This window comes from Anastrepha ludens, chromosome 5 (genome assembly GCF_028408465.1).
Source record: "Anastrepha ludens isolate Willacy chromosome 5, idAnaLude1.1, whole genome shotgun sequence".
Lineage (NCBI taxonomy): Eukaryota > Metazoa > Arthropoda > Insecta > Diptera > Tephritidae > Anastrepha > Anastrepha ludens.
This window is the reverse complement of record NC_071501.1, coordinates 58,307,310-58,329,095: the sequence shown is the minus strand read 5'-3', so window position 1 is coordinate 58,329,095 and position 21,786 is coordinate 58,307,310. Positions and strand designations below refer to the sequence as shown.

The window sequence follows — 21,786 nt, the reverse complement described above, 5'->3', positions numbered from 1 at the left end:
AATGTATTAATACGAAATAATACGGAAGTATTGATATTACTTAGTACCTTCACAGTTGAGGTAGTATTGCCTTTGGAAGAATCAAACGATGACAGACTATCGCCGTCACTGGGCAAGCTTGACGACCACAGCTGGGTACGTAGACGTCGGAAAATATCTAAAAAGAATGAGAATGCAATTACTTTTTTAGTTTTACTTTTTATTTTACTAAATCTAGAACTAAATGATTTCTTACAGACTACAACAAAAGACCTTCACGGTAATAGTTCATACTTATCTATATAATTCATTCAGGGACAATTTGAAAGTTTGTTTAGAAGATCAAATCTCAAAAGCCAAAGAATTTGAGCATAACAGACATAAGAAAAGCTTCAGAAAGAATAACTCGTTACTATGCAGGTTTTTTTGTGGAATGTAAAATTAAATGCGCTCTAAAAGAAGAGGTATAATTTGATGATATCAAAGATAAAGCTGAATGAAAGAATCCTTCTTGTATTTCGTAATGACTTGAAATTTATTAAGAGCACATTTTGTGGCCAACTCTCAATGCTAAATGCACAGAATTTCTGCTGAGCCAAAATAGCATAATATGAGCACGATGATTTTCATTATATCGGGACATTAGAAAGGAGACGCACCTAGAGGCTGGGCATGCAGACAAATGCATTCTTCAGAAGCGGACTAGAAGCGGGAGAGGAAGGGGCAATCTCGCACCTTCCGTACGTAGATTCACTACTTAGGTAGACAATTTTGTAATGCGTTGTAAGATCTCAGTACTGTAGAAATCAGGAATCTTCTAAAATTATTGAAAAGTTACCACCGGTTTTAGGACAGATAAGGGCATGTTCCCTTCTCAACGCGGCTTCACAATGGGCTATAAGCCTGGGTGTGTTCCATAGTGTACAGCCGCTACAACCTAACCTAACCTAACGTATATGGATCAGTAAAGTCTGAGCTAAAACGTCAAATAAAGACAAGTATAGAATATGAAAGATAAATTACTGTAAGCTGAGTAAGTTAAGTAGAGGGCAATCTGTGGAACAACTGCCATATTCTTAACTATTAAAAGACTTCTGATGAAGATTTCCAGCAACAGAGGTTCTGTTCAAGCTTATTCAAGCAATAGAGGCAACTTGGAAGATGCGATGTCCGAGCTTCACATGGTACACGCGGGCGGAGAGAAAGGCTAAATTGTAAACCGACGCCATTGCAAAAGATCTGCAGGTTTGAGTCGTTAACTGTAGAATTCGTTGAAAACACACACTTGGTGTTTGGTACTGCTAGGCACTTCAAGTACGGGCACTCAAACGCTGGGCCATACTTCACCCCATTCAAGCTCTTGGTTCTTTATATCTGAATGATACGAGTATTAAATTTCCTGCGATACATTTTATTTCCCGCGCCGATCTAAAATTTTGAGTACGGGAAGTTGATGAATTGAGAGAACGCTCTTTAATTTGGCCGTCAAAAACGCTCAAGATTTATTAGCACATCTTGGTTTACAAATTTAAAATTTTTCTAACGCTAGTACTATTATTAGACTTTGGCCCATTGCGACCAAAGATATCTATTGTGCAAAGCCTACTAAGTTATCCTATATTTTAAGGCTTTTTACAAATTTTTGCACATTTTTCAACTTATTGTTCCATAATTTATATGAATGCACCGCAATACCACCAAGTTCGTGTAGCCTTTTTCTGCTTATTGCAGGACATTCACAAAGAATGCGTTCTGAATTTTCCGTGTGCATTTCATAGATTCGACGGATGATGGAATCAGACAGACCTATTTCGTTTAAGTGATATATCCGGCTGCAGTAGCCTGTAAAGTAACCAGTCTATTCTGCTGAGCGATAGTATATTAGCTTATCAGAAATTCCTCTGTCCGGCGTTAAGAATTGTTCCGATTGTCCCTAACCGATAGAATTTCGGTAGTGTTGAACGAATTTCTTCTCCTCCGATTTTCTTAGAAATGGGTTAATGTGGCCTTTTGTAAGGCCAAATTAGAGGCATATTTGCCTCTTTTTTTAGCTAGATGATCAGCCATTTCATTCTCTCATATCAATCAAGTCTAGGAACCCAACCAAATAATACTGTGTTGAAATTCCCTAACATGTTAAGAAGGTTCAGGCAGTCATTCACCATTTTTGAGGTTATTACAGTTGACAAGATGACTTTCAAAGCCGCCTGAATATCTGGAATTATGAACATATACATATATGTGGGTTCCTCTCATTTTCACACGGACATTCCCTCACACATATCTCTTAAGGCATGTTGTTCTGTCTAGAAGATTCTTGGGTAAAAGCGCATTGTAATAATTTTTTTGAATTTAAGCCCATTATCATTACCATCTTCTCATTTCAACCCGTCAGTTAACCATATCTGAGAGCCAGGTTTGAAGGTGATAGAATTATTTCTTCAGGTCATAAGTTCATTAATAAGAACTTGAAAGTTCCTGAAGAAAATGGGTTTGGGTGTTAACGCTAATACGAATAATCAAGTTTCTTTGCATTTCGAACCCAAGAGGTGATTTTTACTCAATTCAGCTCTTACGCTTATGACCGATGCTAAGCTTGCCAGTGGAAATCGTTAACAGTGATTCAAGCTAATCCCAATATGACGTTTTTCTTTCTAGTAATTCTTTCCTTTCAAGTTCTGGTAGCTTTAAGCAGCAATTAAATTTTCTTCTGAAATTAATAAATTTTATTTAACTAGGTATACAGATTCCGCATTTTAAGAGCTATTAAAGTGTAAATGTATAGGTATGCGATAACCCCCTCTGCAACGTACAGTGTAACGTTTTCATATAATTGGCGGTCATAATTAGTAAGTGTGTTCGTTTCGCAGGTATTTACTCTACTTTCGCCCAGGAAAGAAAAAATATTGAATATGATAAAGATTACCTCACTGCCACGCCTATCGCGAAAATACTAAATATTATCCGATTTTAGCCACAAGTGCGATTTGCTTCAATGAAGCTGCTAATAGCGATTCGCTAAAGTTAGAAAAACCTGAGCCTCTCAATCTAGCCCAACAAGCATATGACTCAAAAAAAAACCGATAAGGATATCGCTATAAATAATAATGATTTTAAAGTGTTTTGCTTTGATCTACAGCAGTTCCTGCCCACACCGCTACTGAGGTCTTCGTTGTCATTTTACAAAAGGCCATTATGGACTTATAATCTTACCGTGCATGACTGCACAACAAATCAACCAATATGCTATACTATATGTGGCATGAAGCAATAGATAAAAGAGGTGGACACGAAATTTCTTCGTGCATATTCGCTCATTTATTAGAACTAAATACAGGTATCCCTTGTATAACGCGGTTTTATACAACGCGGTTTCGATATAACGCGATTTGGAAAAATTAGGTTTCAGTACAACGCGAAATTTAGGCTTATATAATGCGAAGGGGAAAATACTTTATTATAAAATCTGGTAACACTAATTTGTGTACCACATATTTATAATATGTAATGTATTTTTAATGTAAACCGGGAATCACCTTTTTTTGCCTTAGATAGATAGAATAGATATTGATCTAGCACCTTATTACGAAATTGAAAAGGAGCTTAAAAAAACCACCCACCAAAAACTGATAACAGATTTTGCAATTATAAAACTAGTAGAAGAACCACAAGGTCACACAACTAGTTTCTTATCCAATAGCGAAAACTATGTTGAAGAAATATCTTCTGATGAAGCTATTGCTCCCCCAAAACGCCCACGTGCAAAGATCTTTGAAGACAGTGAAACAGATTAATTACCATATAAAGTTTGAAGAATAACAATAAAGTTTTTAATAAACCTTTAATTTGTTTTAGTTTGTTTTTAAATTTTTTGTTATGTGTTTTTAATTGTATTGTAAAGTCTGAACTTTAGTATTGAGTTGAAATATATGTGCATCTGTTATTTTGTATGTATTCTACAATATTTAAAAAAAACCTATTGGAACATAACCCCCAAATTTATATGAAAACTATGTTTTAGATAACGCGGAATTACATAACGCGCAATTCTTCTGGAACGTAACTATCGCGTTATACGAGGGATACCTGTACAAATATAAAAAATGTGGTTTTCTATAGCGACTGCTGTCCAGGACAAAATAAGAATTCGTTCATTGCAACGATGCTTGCAATTTTTTCGCAATTAGATAACGACGTAAGTATTATAGATCACAAATTTATGGTACCCGGTCACACACACATGGAGTGCGATAGTGACCATGCTGCAATAGAAAAAAAGAAAAAAGTCTTCAATAAAAATCCATCATCCTCGCGATTGGTACCAATTTATACGCACGGTAGGCGTAAAGAACAAATTTATAGTGAATGAAATGGAGCAATCGAAAATGTTGGATTTTGCATATGCATCGAAAAACTTGATTACTTGGCGAAAAGTTGATGACAGCGGCAATAAATTCAATTGGCAAGACATTAAGTGGCTCAGATATACAAAAGGATTTGGTAAAATATATTTTAAAACATCTCTAAGAGAGGATGATCCGTTCAAATTTATAAATATATCAAAGCGAGGAATCCATTGTTTTAAAATAAAAGACTTGAAAAAGTGCTACGACTCCCCAATAAAAATAAGTAAAAAAAGAAAAATAATCTTTTAGAAATGTTACCTCTTGTAGATGAAATTTTTAAAGACTTTTATATAAACTTAAGAACCGAAGATATGTTAGATTTTCATCCAGATTTAACGTCGTAGGACGAAAGTGAAAAATAATAATACGTATATATTACTAGACGAAAGTCTGGCTGTTATAAACATTGATACACTGAAAAATGAATTGAATATTTTTACTTTTTTACGTAGATACATATATATGTACATACATATTTTTCTTTTTAACTAAACGCTAACGCAACAAACTCTAATGTCGTAACGGATTATTTAAATTAATATTCACCTTGAACTGGAAAATGTATTAATTTTACTACTTTAAGGTAAGGAACTGAATAAATAAAAATATCTTATCTAAATTAACTTACTCGTTTTAATTACAACAGAAGATCTTATGTTCTCGTAAGAATTGATTAATTTATATTTATATCGATAATAATATCTTAAGTCTATATAAGATGCTTCTTTTTCTTGTCGCGAGTTTTTTAAAACATCTTAAGTACGAAACAGTAAAAAAACCATGCTTACAAACCACAAATTTTTAAATTTTTGTTAAATTTTGTTTGAAGACTAGTGAGCTCTCTCGTTGGATTAAAAACATTTTCCAAAAGCCTCGCAGTACTTATTTTACACAAAATCGTCAATATCTCGAAATGCAATTTTTGCACTTAAGATGTTATGTTAAAACGCCACAGATATATAAATCACCAATAATGTATTATTATAATAAGTATATAGACTTTTCTATCCCATTTCCCCATTGAATGTGTTAATTATTTCGCTTGATTCTAAAAAGTATTTCCCGAAATATATATAACTGATTCTTTTGAATATTAGACATTTTTCCAGAAAGTGCGTTCAAATTAAACAAAGTACAGCTTAGATTAGAAATACTCATGTTCAAATTGTCGCCAAAGAGACTTGAAGGCAATTCTAACTGGTATGCATACACATCAATTTTGGTATACGCGTGCATACTATATATTTGTAAGTTGTTTGTTTCTTTTCATTTCTTTTGATATTTTTCTATTCTTAGCCTTGTTCCTATTACGCCTTCGCAAAAGAATACTTAGGGCATTTTCTTTTGCTAATTTTCTATTCGCAACCTTGTTCTTATTGTGCTACCGAATACTTAGAGTATTCGAGAGCATGTTTTTCAGTTACTCTTTTTTAAATTAAGGCTAAGTTTCTGGGGCATTTGATTAGAAAAGGCTTCACTAAATATGTGAACATGCATGTTTTAACCATTTGAATTCAAAGTTATAGGTTATAATACGTAGTTATACATATAAATACGTAACGCTACCCCGCAGGAACCTGCTTCACGGGCACCAAAATAACTTATCCGGAAACAACTTATATAGGGTGGGCCATGTAAAATTTGCTTTTTGAATCGGCTATAAAAAAAAAAACTAATCAAATTTTCAAATTTTCAAATATTTTTTTATTTTGAAGATTGAACATTGTCATTTATGAATGAAAAATAATACCGTTCAAATGACTGCCACGACTGACTTTACAGTAGGCCATTCGATCAACCCAATTTTTAAGCACATTTTCGATTGTTTGGGCTCCAATTTCATGAATGGCAACTTCGATTTCGTGTTTTAAGGCATCAATCGTCTCTGGATGATTCGCACAGCATTTGTCCTTAACGGTTCCCCACAAAAAATAGTCCATAGGGCTTAAATCACAGCTCCGAGGCGGCCAATTGTTATCGGGATTTCGGCTGATTATTCGGTTTTCAAAAACGGTAGCCAAAAGGGTAACGCTCGTCATTTACTGTAACCGCGGAAGAAGAAGAAGACTCACCACATTGGAAATAGGTTTTCAATTTCAATTTCCCAATTTCGTTCACGCGTATAGCGTTTGTCAAGCCTTTAAGTAAATTATGAACACATTTGACATGTAATTTGTGTTGCCATTCTCAAACAAATAGGTGGTTCAAAAAGCAAACGCTATATGGCCCACCCTGTACTTAATTTTTGAACGGGATTTCATGTGCCGAATCGATGAAAATGTTGCAGAAAGCCTATGGCGAGTGTGCTTTATCAAAAACACGGGTCTACAAATGGTATAAGGCTTTTGTAGAGCGCCGAAAAGTTGTGAAAGATTTGCCCCGATCTGGTCGCCTATCAACGTCTTCAACGGATGTCGGCAAAATCAAGGAAATGGTGCTAGAAAACCATCATATAAGTTTTAGGGAGATAGCTTGTGACCTTAGCAGGTCTCACGAATCAATTCGCAACATTTTCGACTCGTTCCAAGAGAGTTGAATTTCTTTCAAAACATTCATCGGAAGAAGGTGGCTGAAGACATGCTTGAGCAAGTGAATTCGGGCCCATCATATCAGGTGATGGGACGTGGGGGTATGAGCAAACCAATCAACGGGCGGCTGAATGGCGCTGTCCACATGAGCTGTAACTCAAAAAACCACGCCAAAGTCGGTCCAAAGTGAGAGTCATGCCACTCGTTTTCTTTGATTATCATGGTGTTGTGCACTCGGAATTTGTTCCAAATAGTTCAGTGGTAAATAAAGAATATTTTTTGGAAGTTATGCGACGTTTGAGAGAGAATGTGCATAGGAAACGGCCCAATTTGCGGAAAGAAAACTCATGGATCTTGCACCATGATAACGCACCGCCTCACAAAGCTCATATTGTGAACACTGTTTTGACCAAAAATTCAACAAATATCATCGAACAACCCGTATTCAACGGATCTCGCCCCCTGTGACATTTTCCTTTTCCCAAAAGTTTAATTGCCACTCCGCGGACGCCGCTTTGTTTCGATAGAGAATTCGCTGAAGAAAATCTCTTCAAACGCATTTAAAAGGTGCTTTGATGGCTGGACTAATCATTGGCATATGTGTATTGCTTCGAATGGAGCCTATTTTGAAAGCGACAAAATAAATTTAGATGATTAAACAATTATTTTGCGTTTTATTGAACCATTCCCGGTACCTACTTTTTTGACGGAATGTATACATATATGTTCATCTTATATTTTATGCGCATAGTCAAAGTACAGGTACAAATATAGTAGCACTTACCTTCAAAAGCGTCGAAAAAGCCCAAATTAAATGAGAACGGTAAAGGATGTGGTTGCAGAAAAGGATAACCTACACCAGTATCGATGACGCCTTTGAAATCTGTGAACTCGGGTTCACTACCAGAGTTGTCTACAGAGTCGTCAGTACTGTGGGGGTTGAGCACTTGGCGTCGTGGAACTTCAATAATTTCCGCGTCATCATTAGGAGAGCCAGCTACAAATATACAAAAACAAAATAAATCAATTAACTTCAAAAATGTAAAACAGTTTAAGTAATTAAATACTCATGGCATTACGCAAACGTAAGTTTATAAATAAAGGCGGCCGCCGTAGCCGTTGGTGCATGATTACCATTCGAAATTCACAGAGAGAACGTAGGTTCGATAATAGCGGTCGCCCCTCGGCAGACAATGACATACCACCGAGTGTATTTCTGCCATGAAAAAGCTCCTCATAATAAAATAAAAAATAGTTTAAAAAAACTAAAAAACACGCTTTTATTGCTAAACGAACTAAAAAGTAGAAAATAAATTTTAATGACAAAGGGACCTATAATGAAGTAATAGCAATAGGGTGCTTGGTATAGTAAATATTACAATCATTCTATTGCCAACTACCTATGTACAGAGGGTTATGAAAGTGAAGCAAAATGCATCCCACGCTTTTAACTCTAATTTGAATTATTCTATTTGTATCTTAATTTTTGTTATAATTCTGTTCTGAGGTAGTTGACTATGACTGATCGTTCGATTTGCTATTACTTCATTATAGGTTCCTTTGTCATTAAAATTTATTTTCTACTTTTTAGTTCGATTAGCAATAAAAGCGTGTTTTTTAGTTTTTTTAAACTATTTTTTATTTTCTACTTTTTAGTTCGATTAGCAAAAAATCGTGTTTTTTAGTTTCTTTAAACTATTGTTTTTTATTATGAATGAAAATTATTGTTATCATTGCAGTCAGTGAATAAATGATTCGATATATTCGTGTTATATTTAATTCCTTTCTTATCGACTGTGAGTCTAAAGCTATGCAGTTATCGGCAGTGATAAAGAAGTAATCGGGATGAAGAACTTATTTCGTGGAGGGAGCCTGAGAAACTGATTTACAAGAATAAATAAACATTTTTCATTTTACAAGCAAATTCACCTTACTTTTTGCCCACAGTAAAAAAAAGAAAATATTAATCCTGGCAATCCTAATAAGGATAATGGAAAACTTTTATCAAATTATTGCATTGTCATCGGTCCTTGATAGGTATGCAAAATTTCAAGTCGATCAGATTTTTAGAAGCCAGTGAAAATTAAGCTCAAAGATTCCGTTACATACACACATACATACATACACACATACATACATACATACATACATACATACATACATACATACAACCCGACCTAATAAAAGTGTGTTAAAAATACCTGCCGTTCGGAGTCAGCTTGAAACTGTAAGTTCCTCCATTTGTGGCACACATCAAGACGCACACCAAAAAAAGGAGGAGGAGCTCGGCCAAATACCTAAACCGCAACCTCTATTTTCGTTTTAATTGAGCTTAAACATTCCATCTATGATTCCCTTTCGAACTCCCCAAATCGTATGCATTTATGATAATTTCGACGCAATTTGATGTTTAGTTGTCGCAAAAAAAACCAGTTTTCCAAGCCGGTACATTGTGGAATCCTAAGGATTTGTACACTGAATTTTTCGTAGTCTGATTTTCAGTCAATCCAGTTATGATGTTTCCACAAATGTTTTCCTATATCATTATTTCCTAAATTAATATGGAGCTTCTTCCCAATATTGATTTAACAAAACAGAAAATTGTGCAGGCTTTAAATCAAGTTGATGATCAAGCTGTTGTTTTCTACCCAGTTAGGCCTGTTGGGTGGGTCGTGATTAGATTCGACGTAGCATATAGGTATCTCCAATATAATAAAATATCATAGAAATATTATCTTCTGTTAGGCTTTTTAAGTATTTGAAGCGGGGACATACGGCAAAATGTTGCAAAAATTTTCGACTTTGTTCAATTTGCAGTTTCCCGTCACATTCGCCTAGCGAATCCGCAAGCGAAATTTCAACAAAGCATAGAATACAAATAAAATAAAAACACTGGGAAAACGCAGAACGTTAAGAAGTAAAAAAATATTGAAATCAAACACCTATCCTCTTCAACCCAACTGCAACTGCAATTTCAGAAAATTCATCTCCAACAAACTTAAACTCAAACTCTACAAGTAACAACTCAACTTCACATATACCTAATACTACCCTTCTTCAGTAGTCAATATCAAGCAAGATTAAACTTCTGCCTTTACCAACTCTATGTCTCAAAACGCTAGCTTCCAATCAACCTCTATTTTCTCTTCTTCGAGTTACTATAACCAAGTCGGTTTCAAACGGGACCATGAAACAATCGATTAACTTCTATAGTACATTTCTAACGCATTGCCGTATAAAAACCATATATCCCTTCTTTCTTTAGATTTTATGAAAGCCTTTAACAGAATTGGTATCCATATTGTTTTAAGGCTACTTGACATATGGAAAGTCTCTTCTACCCTTCCATTGGTAAATGGCACTCCAGAAGGTTCCCCTTATCGGTGAACCTCTACACCATTGCGTTTGATGAACGTAGTGTGATCTTATTGAAATTTAACTTCGTTGAACATCGGCTTTACGCTGAGGACGTTTTGATATTTAAAAAAACTCCAATCAAAGCAGCTGTTATAAGGACTTACACAGAAATCCTGCATCGAATCGCTAGTTGGTCCCTAACTTCAGACGCTTCAATTTCTCCTGGCGAGTGTAAATTACTACGTATGTATATGTAAAAAATAAGCTGCGATGTAGCCACTCTTAGTGTTTCAAGTATGAACATACCTTATACAAATAGAATAAAGTTCTTAGGTGTAATACCAAATAATAAGTAGAACTTTGACGAACACTGTCAATATGTTAGAAGTAAATTAAAATCAAAACTAGAAGTCACTCAAGCGCTCATCTTCGGCATTGTTGGTCAAGGTACCAGGGCATCAGCATATCCTTAATACAAATATGCCGTGCACACATGTTTACTTCTTTGTTTATTTTTTACCTCCTTGAATACATTAAATTCTCTTTCTAACTACTTGGAATATGAAACGCCAACTTGATAGAAATTTTTTATAAAAGTTATGTTTACTTTTAATTATTGAATTATGAAAAGAATTGTTAACTTCAATAAAAAACTGCACTTAAAAAGCAAGAATATTTTGTTAAAGCGCATCTAAGAAACAATAAATGGCAAAAAAAATTTCATTTTTATCCAACGCCAAAACACTCCTATTTATTAATTTATATACAATATTATTATTATATAATATTTCAATTTTTTTATGAATGCACTTTCAATACGATAATAGAAATTACTTTATTGCCGAGTTCTTAATGTTCAACTAGTGGTTCTTATATTACATAGTACGAGCGTGCCCAAATACATCTGTACATCTGTTGTACATCACTTGTACGCCTATGTGGCGCATGGGTTTTATTTTGACGTTGTCCTACAAATGGTATACACCTTAGATGATTTTCCTAAACAGAAATTTATTCGTGGTCAACCAAAAAGTAGAATCTTTTGCTGCTTTTGTAGGTAAAGTTGGCTTGATATTCAATTTTGAAAAGAGGGCACACATTTTGCTTATTTACTTATCCAGAAATGAGCCAGAAATGCGGCTCGATGTGCAATGCATGTGCGTTTGTCGTGCACAATGGAAATTTTTTAAATAAATTTGCATTATAATTTGCTATAGTACAAAGAGAATACAATTTCAGTGCATTAGAGTACTTAATAATGATAATTATAATAGAAATAATTAAGCTCTCCCTACTACATTTATTGTATATATTTCTATGAATATATCGAATTGCATTTCAGAATCCAAAGAATGTTCTATACATATATCTAAAATAAAATCAAATTTGCATCGTTGGCATGAGAGTGCGTCATTCTAAGCTGAGCACTCAATTTCAAGGCACTGCCTCATGCAAATAGATTCCAATGTACAAAATAAATACACATAATTAATTAATTAAATATGATAGCTGTTATTTCTGCATATAAAGGGTATTTCAAAAGAGACACCTAGATGTGAGCAGTGAATAATTCCTAGACGGCAGCTTTTTATGTCATCTTTGGCATTTGTCAAGTAAGCAGATGTACAATTTTACACGCTGGAAGAACGCGTTAATTTTATTGTAACATTACTGAAACTTACATTATTATGAAAATGCGATCAATCTTTAATATTCGCAAAATTTGTGATTTTTTTGGTGGCAATAATCGTCCAAATGACCAACCAATGACGTACCAACACGATTCAATGGTTGGTGAAAAAAATAAAAACTGGTTCTATCGAGGAAAGAAAAAGGACTGGCAGACCAAAAACTTGACGTTCTGTTGAAAATTTTGCTGCTGTCGAAACGTTCAACATTAATATGTCGACGTTCTCAACGTTTCGGGATGCATGAATCATGGTCGTGGTGGACAATTGAATGATGACCTTTCACATACAAATATTAGAAGCTGTATTTTGAATAAAAATAGTGAAACCTTGAAAAATATACATTGTTACATGTTTTAAATAATTTAAAACGACATCTAGGCCTTTTGAAAGACCCTTTATTTACATTCACGTACCCAATAGCGAAAATTGTAGTGAGTTGCAAAAGCCACTTTCGTATGAAAAAGTGGAAATCGTGAGTCTTGTCTTGCTTTAAAACGTTTAAAAATATTTCGTTTGACTTTACTATTTGGTGCCCGCAGTGGGTTTTGCACAAGCCCATTCAACTACGGTGGCCGAATATTTATATATTATTCATTTAATTGGCACCTACATCCTTTGTTACATGTGCTTAGTTTTTGAGAACTAAATTATAAATATATTCGGAGGTTTTCGATTGACTATTTCTAAGTCTCTCTCTCTCCGCCGGCAGGTGAGCAGGGGCACGCCGCAAGGCGGTGTTCTCTCACCATTTCTCTGGATCATTGTTATCAATGACTTGCTGGAGGAGCTGGTAAGGAGGGGCTGTAGGGTGATTACCTACGCGGATGATGTGGCATTAATTGTTAGAGGAAAGTTTGTATGTAGATACCCTGTACGTAGTTCTTTTGATATCTGAACGTAGTTCTTCGATGGTCAGCGTACTGCGGCTTATCGGTGAATCCTCTTAAGAGGGAGCTCGCCCTTTTCACGAGGAAATATAAAATACCTAGAGCTCAACTTCCCTCGATGGGGACCTAGACTTACGTCTAATCTTTGACAGTAAGCTAACGAGGAAGCTCAACATTGAGGAGAGAGTAAGGACGGCAGCAATCGCATTGTATGGATGCAAGGGCGCAATTGGCAAAAGATGGGGCCTCTCGCCTAGAGTTGTATTTTGGCTCTATAATACCATAATAAAGCCTATCTCTTTATATGGAGTCGTTGTCTGGTGGAACTCACTGGAGAGGCTGACATCAGTTAAAAAGCTAGAGAGAGTTCAAAGGCCTGCACTCATTGGAATCAGTGGGGCGCTTCGAACTGCTCCTACTCTAGCGCTTAATGTAATGTTAAATGCGGTACCTATAGACATCGCAGGCAGAATTGAGTTCATCCCCCCGTCGACGGATCAGTGTGTGCCCTCGCTTAGTCAAAGCGTAACTTTCTCCACCCATATTCCATTAAGGGAGGAGTGGACCGGGGGCTACACTTGGGTACAGGGCCTGGTTAATCTACTCACGGATGGCTCGAAGTTGGATGGTAGGGTTGGAGGAGGAGTATTCTGCAAAGACCTCCCCATCAAACTCAAATACAGGCTACCGGATCACTGCAGTGTGTTCCAAGCAGATGTGGTCGCAATCAAAGAAGCAGCTGACTGGCTACTTACTAGCGTAATAACTGTTAAGAAGGTAAATATTTACTCCAATAGCCAAGCGGCAATTAGGGCCCTTGGCTCTATTATGGGGCATTCGAAACTGGTCAGCGGATGCCTGGTCTCTCTCTATCTCGATTGCATCAGAATTCTTCGACATAAGGATAATTTGAGTACTTGATCATAGTGGCATTGCTTGAAACTGTGAAGCCGATGGGCTGGCCAGACAAGGGACCTGTGAGGCAATGTGCCAGCGAAAGGAGAGGATCGGGATCCACTTGACAACCTGCGCTCTACTCTTGGAAGGATGGGCTTTGCACCAACTCAGCGAACGCTGGGCAAGCACACGAACGTGTAAGGTCACGAAGTCCTTTTGGCCACGTTTGGATAGGAGGCGTTCGAGGGATATTCTGAGGATGACAAAATCTCATCTCTCAAGTTTCGTGGGTGTCCTCACGGGGCACTATCCGCGGGGTATACATGCCATGAGACTCGAAATTATTTCGAGTCCGTTTTGCGTCAGCTGACCTCTCAACACCTGCTCCTTAGCTGCCCAGCTCTCACGGGACTAAGATTCAAACATCTTGGTTCACACTTCTTTTATACGCGTGCTGATATAGCAGGCCTTGATATCAAAAATCTGATGAACTTCATCAGCAGCACAAAGAGGCTAACACAACCGCAAATTAGTCACTGTTCATAGTCCATAGATACTCAATCCTCCCCACCCCTCTCCTTTTCGTCCTATCGCTTTTTCTTTCACCTCTTGCAATGGTATCACAAACGATGAACCAAACTTTTTTCGTCCAAGTGGGCCCACTCTCTGGGCAACCATTACTACCTAACCTAAGTCAGTCCCAGAAATAAAGTCCATACTCATTTCGTGATCTCTAATTTGAGGGACCGATTTAACTTTTTCATACAAAATAACATTTCACATAAACAAATTTGAGGTTCTATTCGTATAATAATTCATCCATTACTACCTATGTATTGGTGTGCCTCCCATATTGGGACGAATGTCGATGGACCGAATGAAATTAAGCTTTTCGTAGGTATGTAAGTGCATATGAAAGTTTTATTAATGATCAAATCAGGTTTGGCCGTACCAGTTTTATGAAATTGATGAAAGTGCAACATTGTACTGTATCAAAGTTTTTTTGAATTCATTATTATAATTTTATGATTTTTATTTATTTTAGTCTCCGAATTTTCATTACAAAACTCTCCGTTTTTGAGGAATATTGAGCATTGAGGTAATTTAACCATGATGCATTTTATAATCTGGTTTGAGCATAGTCAAACTAGCACTGGCCCTTAGCTTTTTGCGCATTCTATAAGCTTTTTCCAAACCAAGCTAAGGTTAAACGCTAATTTTGCAGGGTTTAACTCAGTTTAAAAGCTCACCTCAGTTGAATTGCTCTGAAAAACTGAACCTAAGAAGCAAATAAAAATTTATTTTCTATGGTTCAGTGAAATATTACGAACCATTTTTCAACTTTATTTTATGTGGGTTTCGTAAATACTTGCTTGAAGTGCGAGGTACTTGTAGGTGCAGACCTACATTGTTGCACATGCATGAATGCTAGCTGTATATGACCCAAATTTTTTTACCTTACTTTAATTTATAAGTGAGCAGTTAAAATGCTAACATTTGGAATCTCAGACAATTTCTTGGCTTTTGTTTTTGGTTAAATCGGCTTAAAAGTGATGTTGACACATAAATGCCAATGTAAGCTCCTGGAAGTGTCACGTTCACGTACATCTTCTTCTCACACCACCCACCCACCGCTTCCACCATAGTCATCTGTCAGCATTTGTGGCGCTGCACAATTTCCTATAGGAATCTGACAAACAAAACGAGCATTCGCATTGTAATGGAATGCATGCGTAGTCACACAGACACTGTGCATAATAAGAAAGACTTACATACCATAGGGTAAGCCAGAAAATATTTAATGGCCAATTTTTACTTTTTTTTACTTACTTTTATTAAATATGTACAATTGAGGCCAGAATCTTCATTAGAATTGAAATATTTTCATTTTTCAGACATTTTAAATTCAAAATTATTTATTTATTCCCCGCCTTGATTGAGGTACCCAAACTCGTGAAATCTATTGGCGGAGAATCAAGCAAAATCCGTAAGTACTTTGTACATAAATAACTTCCTATTCTTCAATGCCAATTTTTCACCAATTTTAAACCTATTGACACCAGATCAAAGAATAGCAAAACCCCAACTAGGGCATTTATTTAGCTTGGTCAGATATTGACTGATTTCATCAACTGTAGTATTGGAAGTTTTGACGGAAAGTATTGAAATGGGTAAGCCAATTCGTTACATCTGTATACGTATGATAGTATGAAAGAGTGGATAAATTGCATCCTGCTCTCATCATGCCCGTCTTAACGCGTGGACGATGACAATATCCGACTAAGCGTCGCTTGGAGAGTTTGAGAGAAAGATTCTGCAGACGATTTTTGGACCTTTGCACGTTGGTAACGGCGAATATCGTAGGCGATGGAACAATGAGCTGTATGAGCTTTACGACGCCATAGACATAGCGCAGCGAATAAAGATCCAGCGGCTACGCTGGCTGGATCATGTCGTCCGAATGGATACAAACGCTCCAACTCTGTAAGAATTTGATGCCAGCTGGTGGGAGCAGAGGACGAGGAAGGCCTCTTCTGCGTTGGAAAGATCAGTGGAAGAAGAACTTGGCTTCACTTGGAGTGCCCAACTGGCACCGGTTAGCATGAAAAAGAAACGACTTGTTTTGTTAAACTCAGCCAAAATCGCGTAAGCGATTATCGATCAAATTAAGAAGAAGAAGAAGAAGAAGAGGAGAGGATAAATTGTATTAACGAGTTCCTTACTTTTGTACGCCAGTTCTATACTTTCAACAACCTCGTACAATGATGTCCCAACCGATCTGCTTTTGTGGTAAGCATGTTGGGCATGTTTCAGGGGTAAGATAGTGAGTGATCTGTACACCCACGTTGTGTGCGCCGATGCATAAAGTTCTGTCCGATCAACTTAGCCTTGATTATCCCTATTTAATTTTTTTATAATTTAAATTTTTTTATAAAAAATTAATTATCGGCTTGGAGCTAGGGCGGAGCTTTTGTTGCAATTACCTGCTTTCATAGATAACGAGCAAGTTGTTTTAATAAATGTAATGATATTTAAATAATTTTCGGATATGTTGCGGGGGGTCTACAACAAATTTGGTCTGTAGTGAAAGAAAGTTCAAAATGCCTTTAAATTTCAAATTGCAAATTTCAATTTACCTTTTAGTATTTTCAAAGACAAAATGTTTAACATTTCTTCCCTACACATAAAGGAAGAAATTACCCTAAGTGCTAGATTCCATCTAAAAAAAAAAATTAACTCAGCAGAACAAGTTGCTCAGGTTTTTGCACAATACTGTAAGAGAAATCACACCTTTTTCATCGATAAAATTTTTTCCTAATTCTGGCCTTAAATTTTAGTGCAAGTACGTGACTCCTGCACATATCCAACTTGCAAGTATTCAACCAACTTTTAACGATTTCCATATAAACAACGTTCATTCGGACAAATTTGGTATTGAATGATAAACAAACGAATCGAATAATATTTAGGTTATGAAGTCAGTGTACGGCAAAAGTACTGTAGCACAAAAAATTATAAATCGAAGTTGAGTTATATATTGATATCGCTTCTGGTCACTAATAACATATATGTATGGTACTTCTGTCCATATTATATATTGTATATATGTACATATAAATACTAAATAATTGGTGCTAACACCACCTACTTAGTGTTTGGCCGAGCTCCTCCTCCTGTATATACTATTACATGTACATATATAATATCATATAATATTAAGTACTTTATATGAGTATGTCTCCTCATGGTAGACGATAGTCTCAGATGTATACGATAATATATGTATATTTATTCGTCACTAGTACTACCAAACCATATTGTAGTATATGTACGAATATGCGAGTATATGTACGCATATACGAGTGTGTACGAATTTAAGGCGTAAATCCAAATCCACTTCGTGTGCTTACGAATCAAACATACCATACACCGCTACCTCACCAGTTTTAAGTGTCTTTTCGCGACTACTATTCGCAATGTTGCATACTCGTACGAAGAAGCTTTACTTGAAAGTTTGGTCACCGGCTATGGAGCGACCGCTATTAGAAAATTCTTATTTTGTTTTGTTTAATAATGATCATCTAACCGGCACAAACAAGATGCTGGTCAAATACAAACTTGCTTGGATACCGTAGCCATTGTAAATCAAATAGTTCTCTTAGCAAACATACAGTACTAGGCTTTCTGGTACTTCATCCATTTCACCTACCTACCTACCTACCTAGGCTTAATGTTTCCAGTCATGAAAAAAGGGATTGATGCAACGATATGCCTAATAAATATTGCCAACTGGAAATTTCGTAAGCAATATGTTTGCGAATTTAACCGTCTATCAATATCATCTCACTCTGCACGTCTCCCATACTTAAAACTATTTCAATATGCCATCAAAATAATTAGTTCGCAACGCACTGGTGTGGAAGTCTGACTTTGTAGATTTGCAATTAGAACCGCAAAATATGCAACAACATTGCGGCTGCAAGCAATGGCCCATACAAATATGTATTCAGGGATGTACATTTCCAATTTACAGACATTAATACCTGCCATCATCAGTTTAGATGGGTGGTTGCATATCATATTTCACTCGATTGTGGCCATCCCAATAGGGCGGGGAACAATAGATGGGTTGAGCGAAGTTGGGTAGTGGTAAACTTAATGTTTTGTGGGTAGAGTTTATCGTGGTGTTAGCGATGTAGTTAACATATAATCGCATCAAATGCTATCATGGGTAAACAATTTCGCACGATTTTATTTCGCTGACATGGCAAATCATGCACAATGTGATTTGCAAAAAAACTCTGTATTCATATTAAACGCAAATAGGTTGTTGTTTTCATAATTCATCCGATTATTGGCACGTTAAACATTTATGCATGCATATATTTGTAACATTATTGGCAATGTTTGTGTGAATGCACACGATAATAAAATCAAAACCAAAATCCTTTATAAATAGTTATTGATTATTTCATTTCAAGTTTTATGGTGCATATAAAAAAATTATTTTCACTGGCTAATAATTCATTATACTATAAGTGAATTATTTTACTTACGGGCGGTGATAATCTAGTCTTCAATGAGTAATTTTTTTATGGAATATGTATGCATCTTTTAAGGACGTTAAATATATATAAACCAATAAGAAGCTTTAGGTTAAGCTTTTACACCAATTTAGGTCATGAGACTAGTTATTTCTGCAAATAAATACTTTTTATACACCAAATTGAATACATTCTATCATTGAACTGAACTTATGAATTCATTCATTTATTATCAATGAGAATATAGAGGAAGTAATATTTTCCAAATGAAAGCAAAATGTGTAGCATAACAGCATAACACATGGGCTGAAAAGTCCCGGGCCTAGCACATAGATGGCACTAGTTGTATGGCATTCAACTCTTTTTCAGTTAATACTAACCTTAAAACGACAGCTGTTAAAGTTTCATGAAATTCTACTGTTAGTTGGTGAGTTATTTTGCTAAGAATGACGCTACTTTTGTTATTTTCAAAACAATGGATCAAAAAGAATTTCGTGTTTTAATTGTACACTGCTCCTTGATGCGAAAAAATACCGCTCAAACGAAGCAATGGCTTGAAAAGTGTTATGGGAACTCCGCTCCATCAGAAACAACAATAAAGTGATGGTTTTCTGACTTCAAACATGGTCGTAGAGACACCGATGATGCATCGTTTTGAATGATTAAAAAGTGGTGTTGCGTGAGTTAGCTGGCGCCGTAAAGATATCAAAAAACGTGTTGGCTTTATATTGCATGAACAAAGTGCGTGCCGCGATTGCTCACTGTTGACCAAAAACCAGAACAAAACAATGACAAAAACGAATTTAACTTCAAATTACTCCCATATCCAGCGTATTCACCAAATTTGGCTCCCAGCCAGGGAACAGCCAAGAGTCGTTCACCGACTTCAAAAAAATGCTCGCCGGTAAGAAATTTCGCTCGAATTAAGGGATTATCGCTGAATCTATTTGAGGCAAAAGATAAATCGTTCTACAAAAGTGGTGTTGAAATGTTAGAGCGGTGCTGGAATGCTTGCGTTGTGCTCGACGAAAATTACGTTGATGAATAAAGCTAATTTTGAACAAAAAAAACGTGTTTTCTTTGTTACGCCCGGGACTTTTCAGCCCAAGTGTTATCATATGTGTATAACAATGTATCATAAAATTTTGCGAACATTTGCGTTTCCTGAATTATGATTTCTTTGATCAAGTAAAACACTGAAAAAGATACAACATTTAAAAACACAATTACATTTTACTTATGAGGAATTTTTTACAACCACTTAGTGGAATCAGACTATCGATTTAAAGCTATTCTCCTTCAAGAGTTCTCTATTAGTACCGCCAGTAAAAGAAACATATACAAAACCATCCTTTATTATTAACAGTCCTACAACAATGATTGAGATTGATTACTTGATTAATAACTCGTACAGTTTCGGCCTTTATTCCGTACTGTCAAAGGCACATTTCACGCGTACTTACATATACATACAATATTAGGATCTATTGCGCAAAAATTGATTCTTACATTCACAGACATGTGTTCATAAATTTACGATAGAAGCTCACATTTGTATGTATATGTATATGCTGATGTGCATATAATGGATTTTCATCAGCAAATTGTGCAACACTTGCAAAAGTTGCCAACATTTAGTTGCAAGCTAGTCCCGTCGGTCAGGCAATCAGCACAATTCGACCATCACCTTGACACTCGCTAGGTTGCCCTGCCCGGCATCTGGCAGCCACGCCAGCTCTGCCAAGTTGCTACGCTTGCGGTCGTTGTAAATTTAATGAGATTTCTGTCAAATTAATTTCCGGTTATGATTAGATTTTCGTTAATAGCAATTTGCGGTTTTCATCCAAATACAAATCTGAATGGCCAACTGGGGCATATGAACTCATATCCAAATAGTCAGGGCATACTACAAATGCTAAATATAAAAATATAAATAGTCCAGCAAGACAGATTGTGGTATCACGTTTCCACCTGGATTATTGGAATATTGGCACTATAATTTTTGTCTGATATTTCAAAATAACTGTTTGAACCTTATCATTCCCATTACGACAATCATTAGAAAAAACCATACAAACAAGTATCGGCCCCACTATCTCTTTGTCGATTTTAAAGGCGCTTTCGACAGCATGAGAAATATTTGCTTATATGACGCGAAATCTGAATGTGGCGCCCAGAAAAAATGAATGCTAACTTGTGTACAATGATGTAGAGCAATACTACCAGCTCCGTGAGATTTGAAAAAAAAAACCAAAGTACCAAACGAAGTTTTAAACAGAGCAACTCCTCACCTTGTGAATTATTTATGATGCTAGAAAAAGTTAATCGCTCGGTCATCATATTTTGTAAAGACATCCAATGTTATTATCTATTGCTTTTAAAAACTGCGCCTTTCCTCTTCGGCTAAACTGGATAAAATAAAAAACGGAGCAAGTTCGGAGGCCAAGGTATGACGAAATATCTCCAGTTACTGTACAAATAGTTAGCCCACACATGGCTCGTCCCCAACGAAACTGTTGAGAGAAAAAATAATAATATTGAAGTGTTAGAGTATCTCCGTAATTTGAGAACAAGAATTAACACCGCTGATTATGTCAGTAAAATGTAGAACTAGATGGCAAAAATTATGCTAAAATTATTTTTCAACTCTCGGCAGTGCATCAAGGGACTTATTAAAATAAACGTTAAGCAGTTAATGTTCACCACCTTCCTTTGATTTCCTGAGTATCAATAAGATTTGAAATTCAGATTTTTTTAATGCCGGTTTCCGCACAAATTGGCGCTCAAAATAAAGTTACCATCAATTGGTTATTGTAATAATATAATATAAATGCGTCACAACAAAAGCTGTGCACTGCCCTCCGTAGTAACACAAATTCCATGAAACTTGTACCCGCTGAAAAAACGACGAAATCAACTGTTTTCTCCTATCAGTATATACAGAAATGTTTGACACACAAAAGCGGTAGCAAGATGGAAGTGCAAAACATTAAAAT

General features: G+C 36.0%; 1 protein-coding gene across 1 annotated transcript in view; it reads right to left on the bottom strand.

Moving 5' to 3' along the window:
* Positions 1 to 21,786, bottom strand: part of LOC128864729 (suppressor of Mek1) — a 65,200-nt gene that overhangs the window by 28,127 nt on the left and 15,287 nt on the right. The window contains exons 3-4 of the mRNA XM_054104480.1: positions 7,698 to 7,910; positions 48 to 157 (exon numbers count right to left, since the gene is read on the bottom strand). Of these exons, the coding sequence (XP_053960455.1) occupies positions 48 to 157; positions 7,698 to 7,910 (323 nt within the window). The remainder of the gene's footprint in view (positions 1 to 47; positions 158 to 7,697; positions 7,911 to 21,786) is intronic.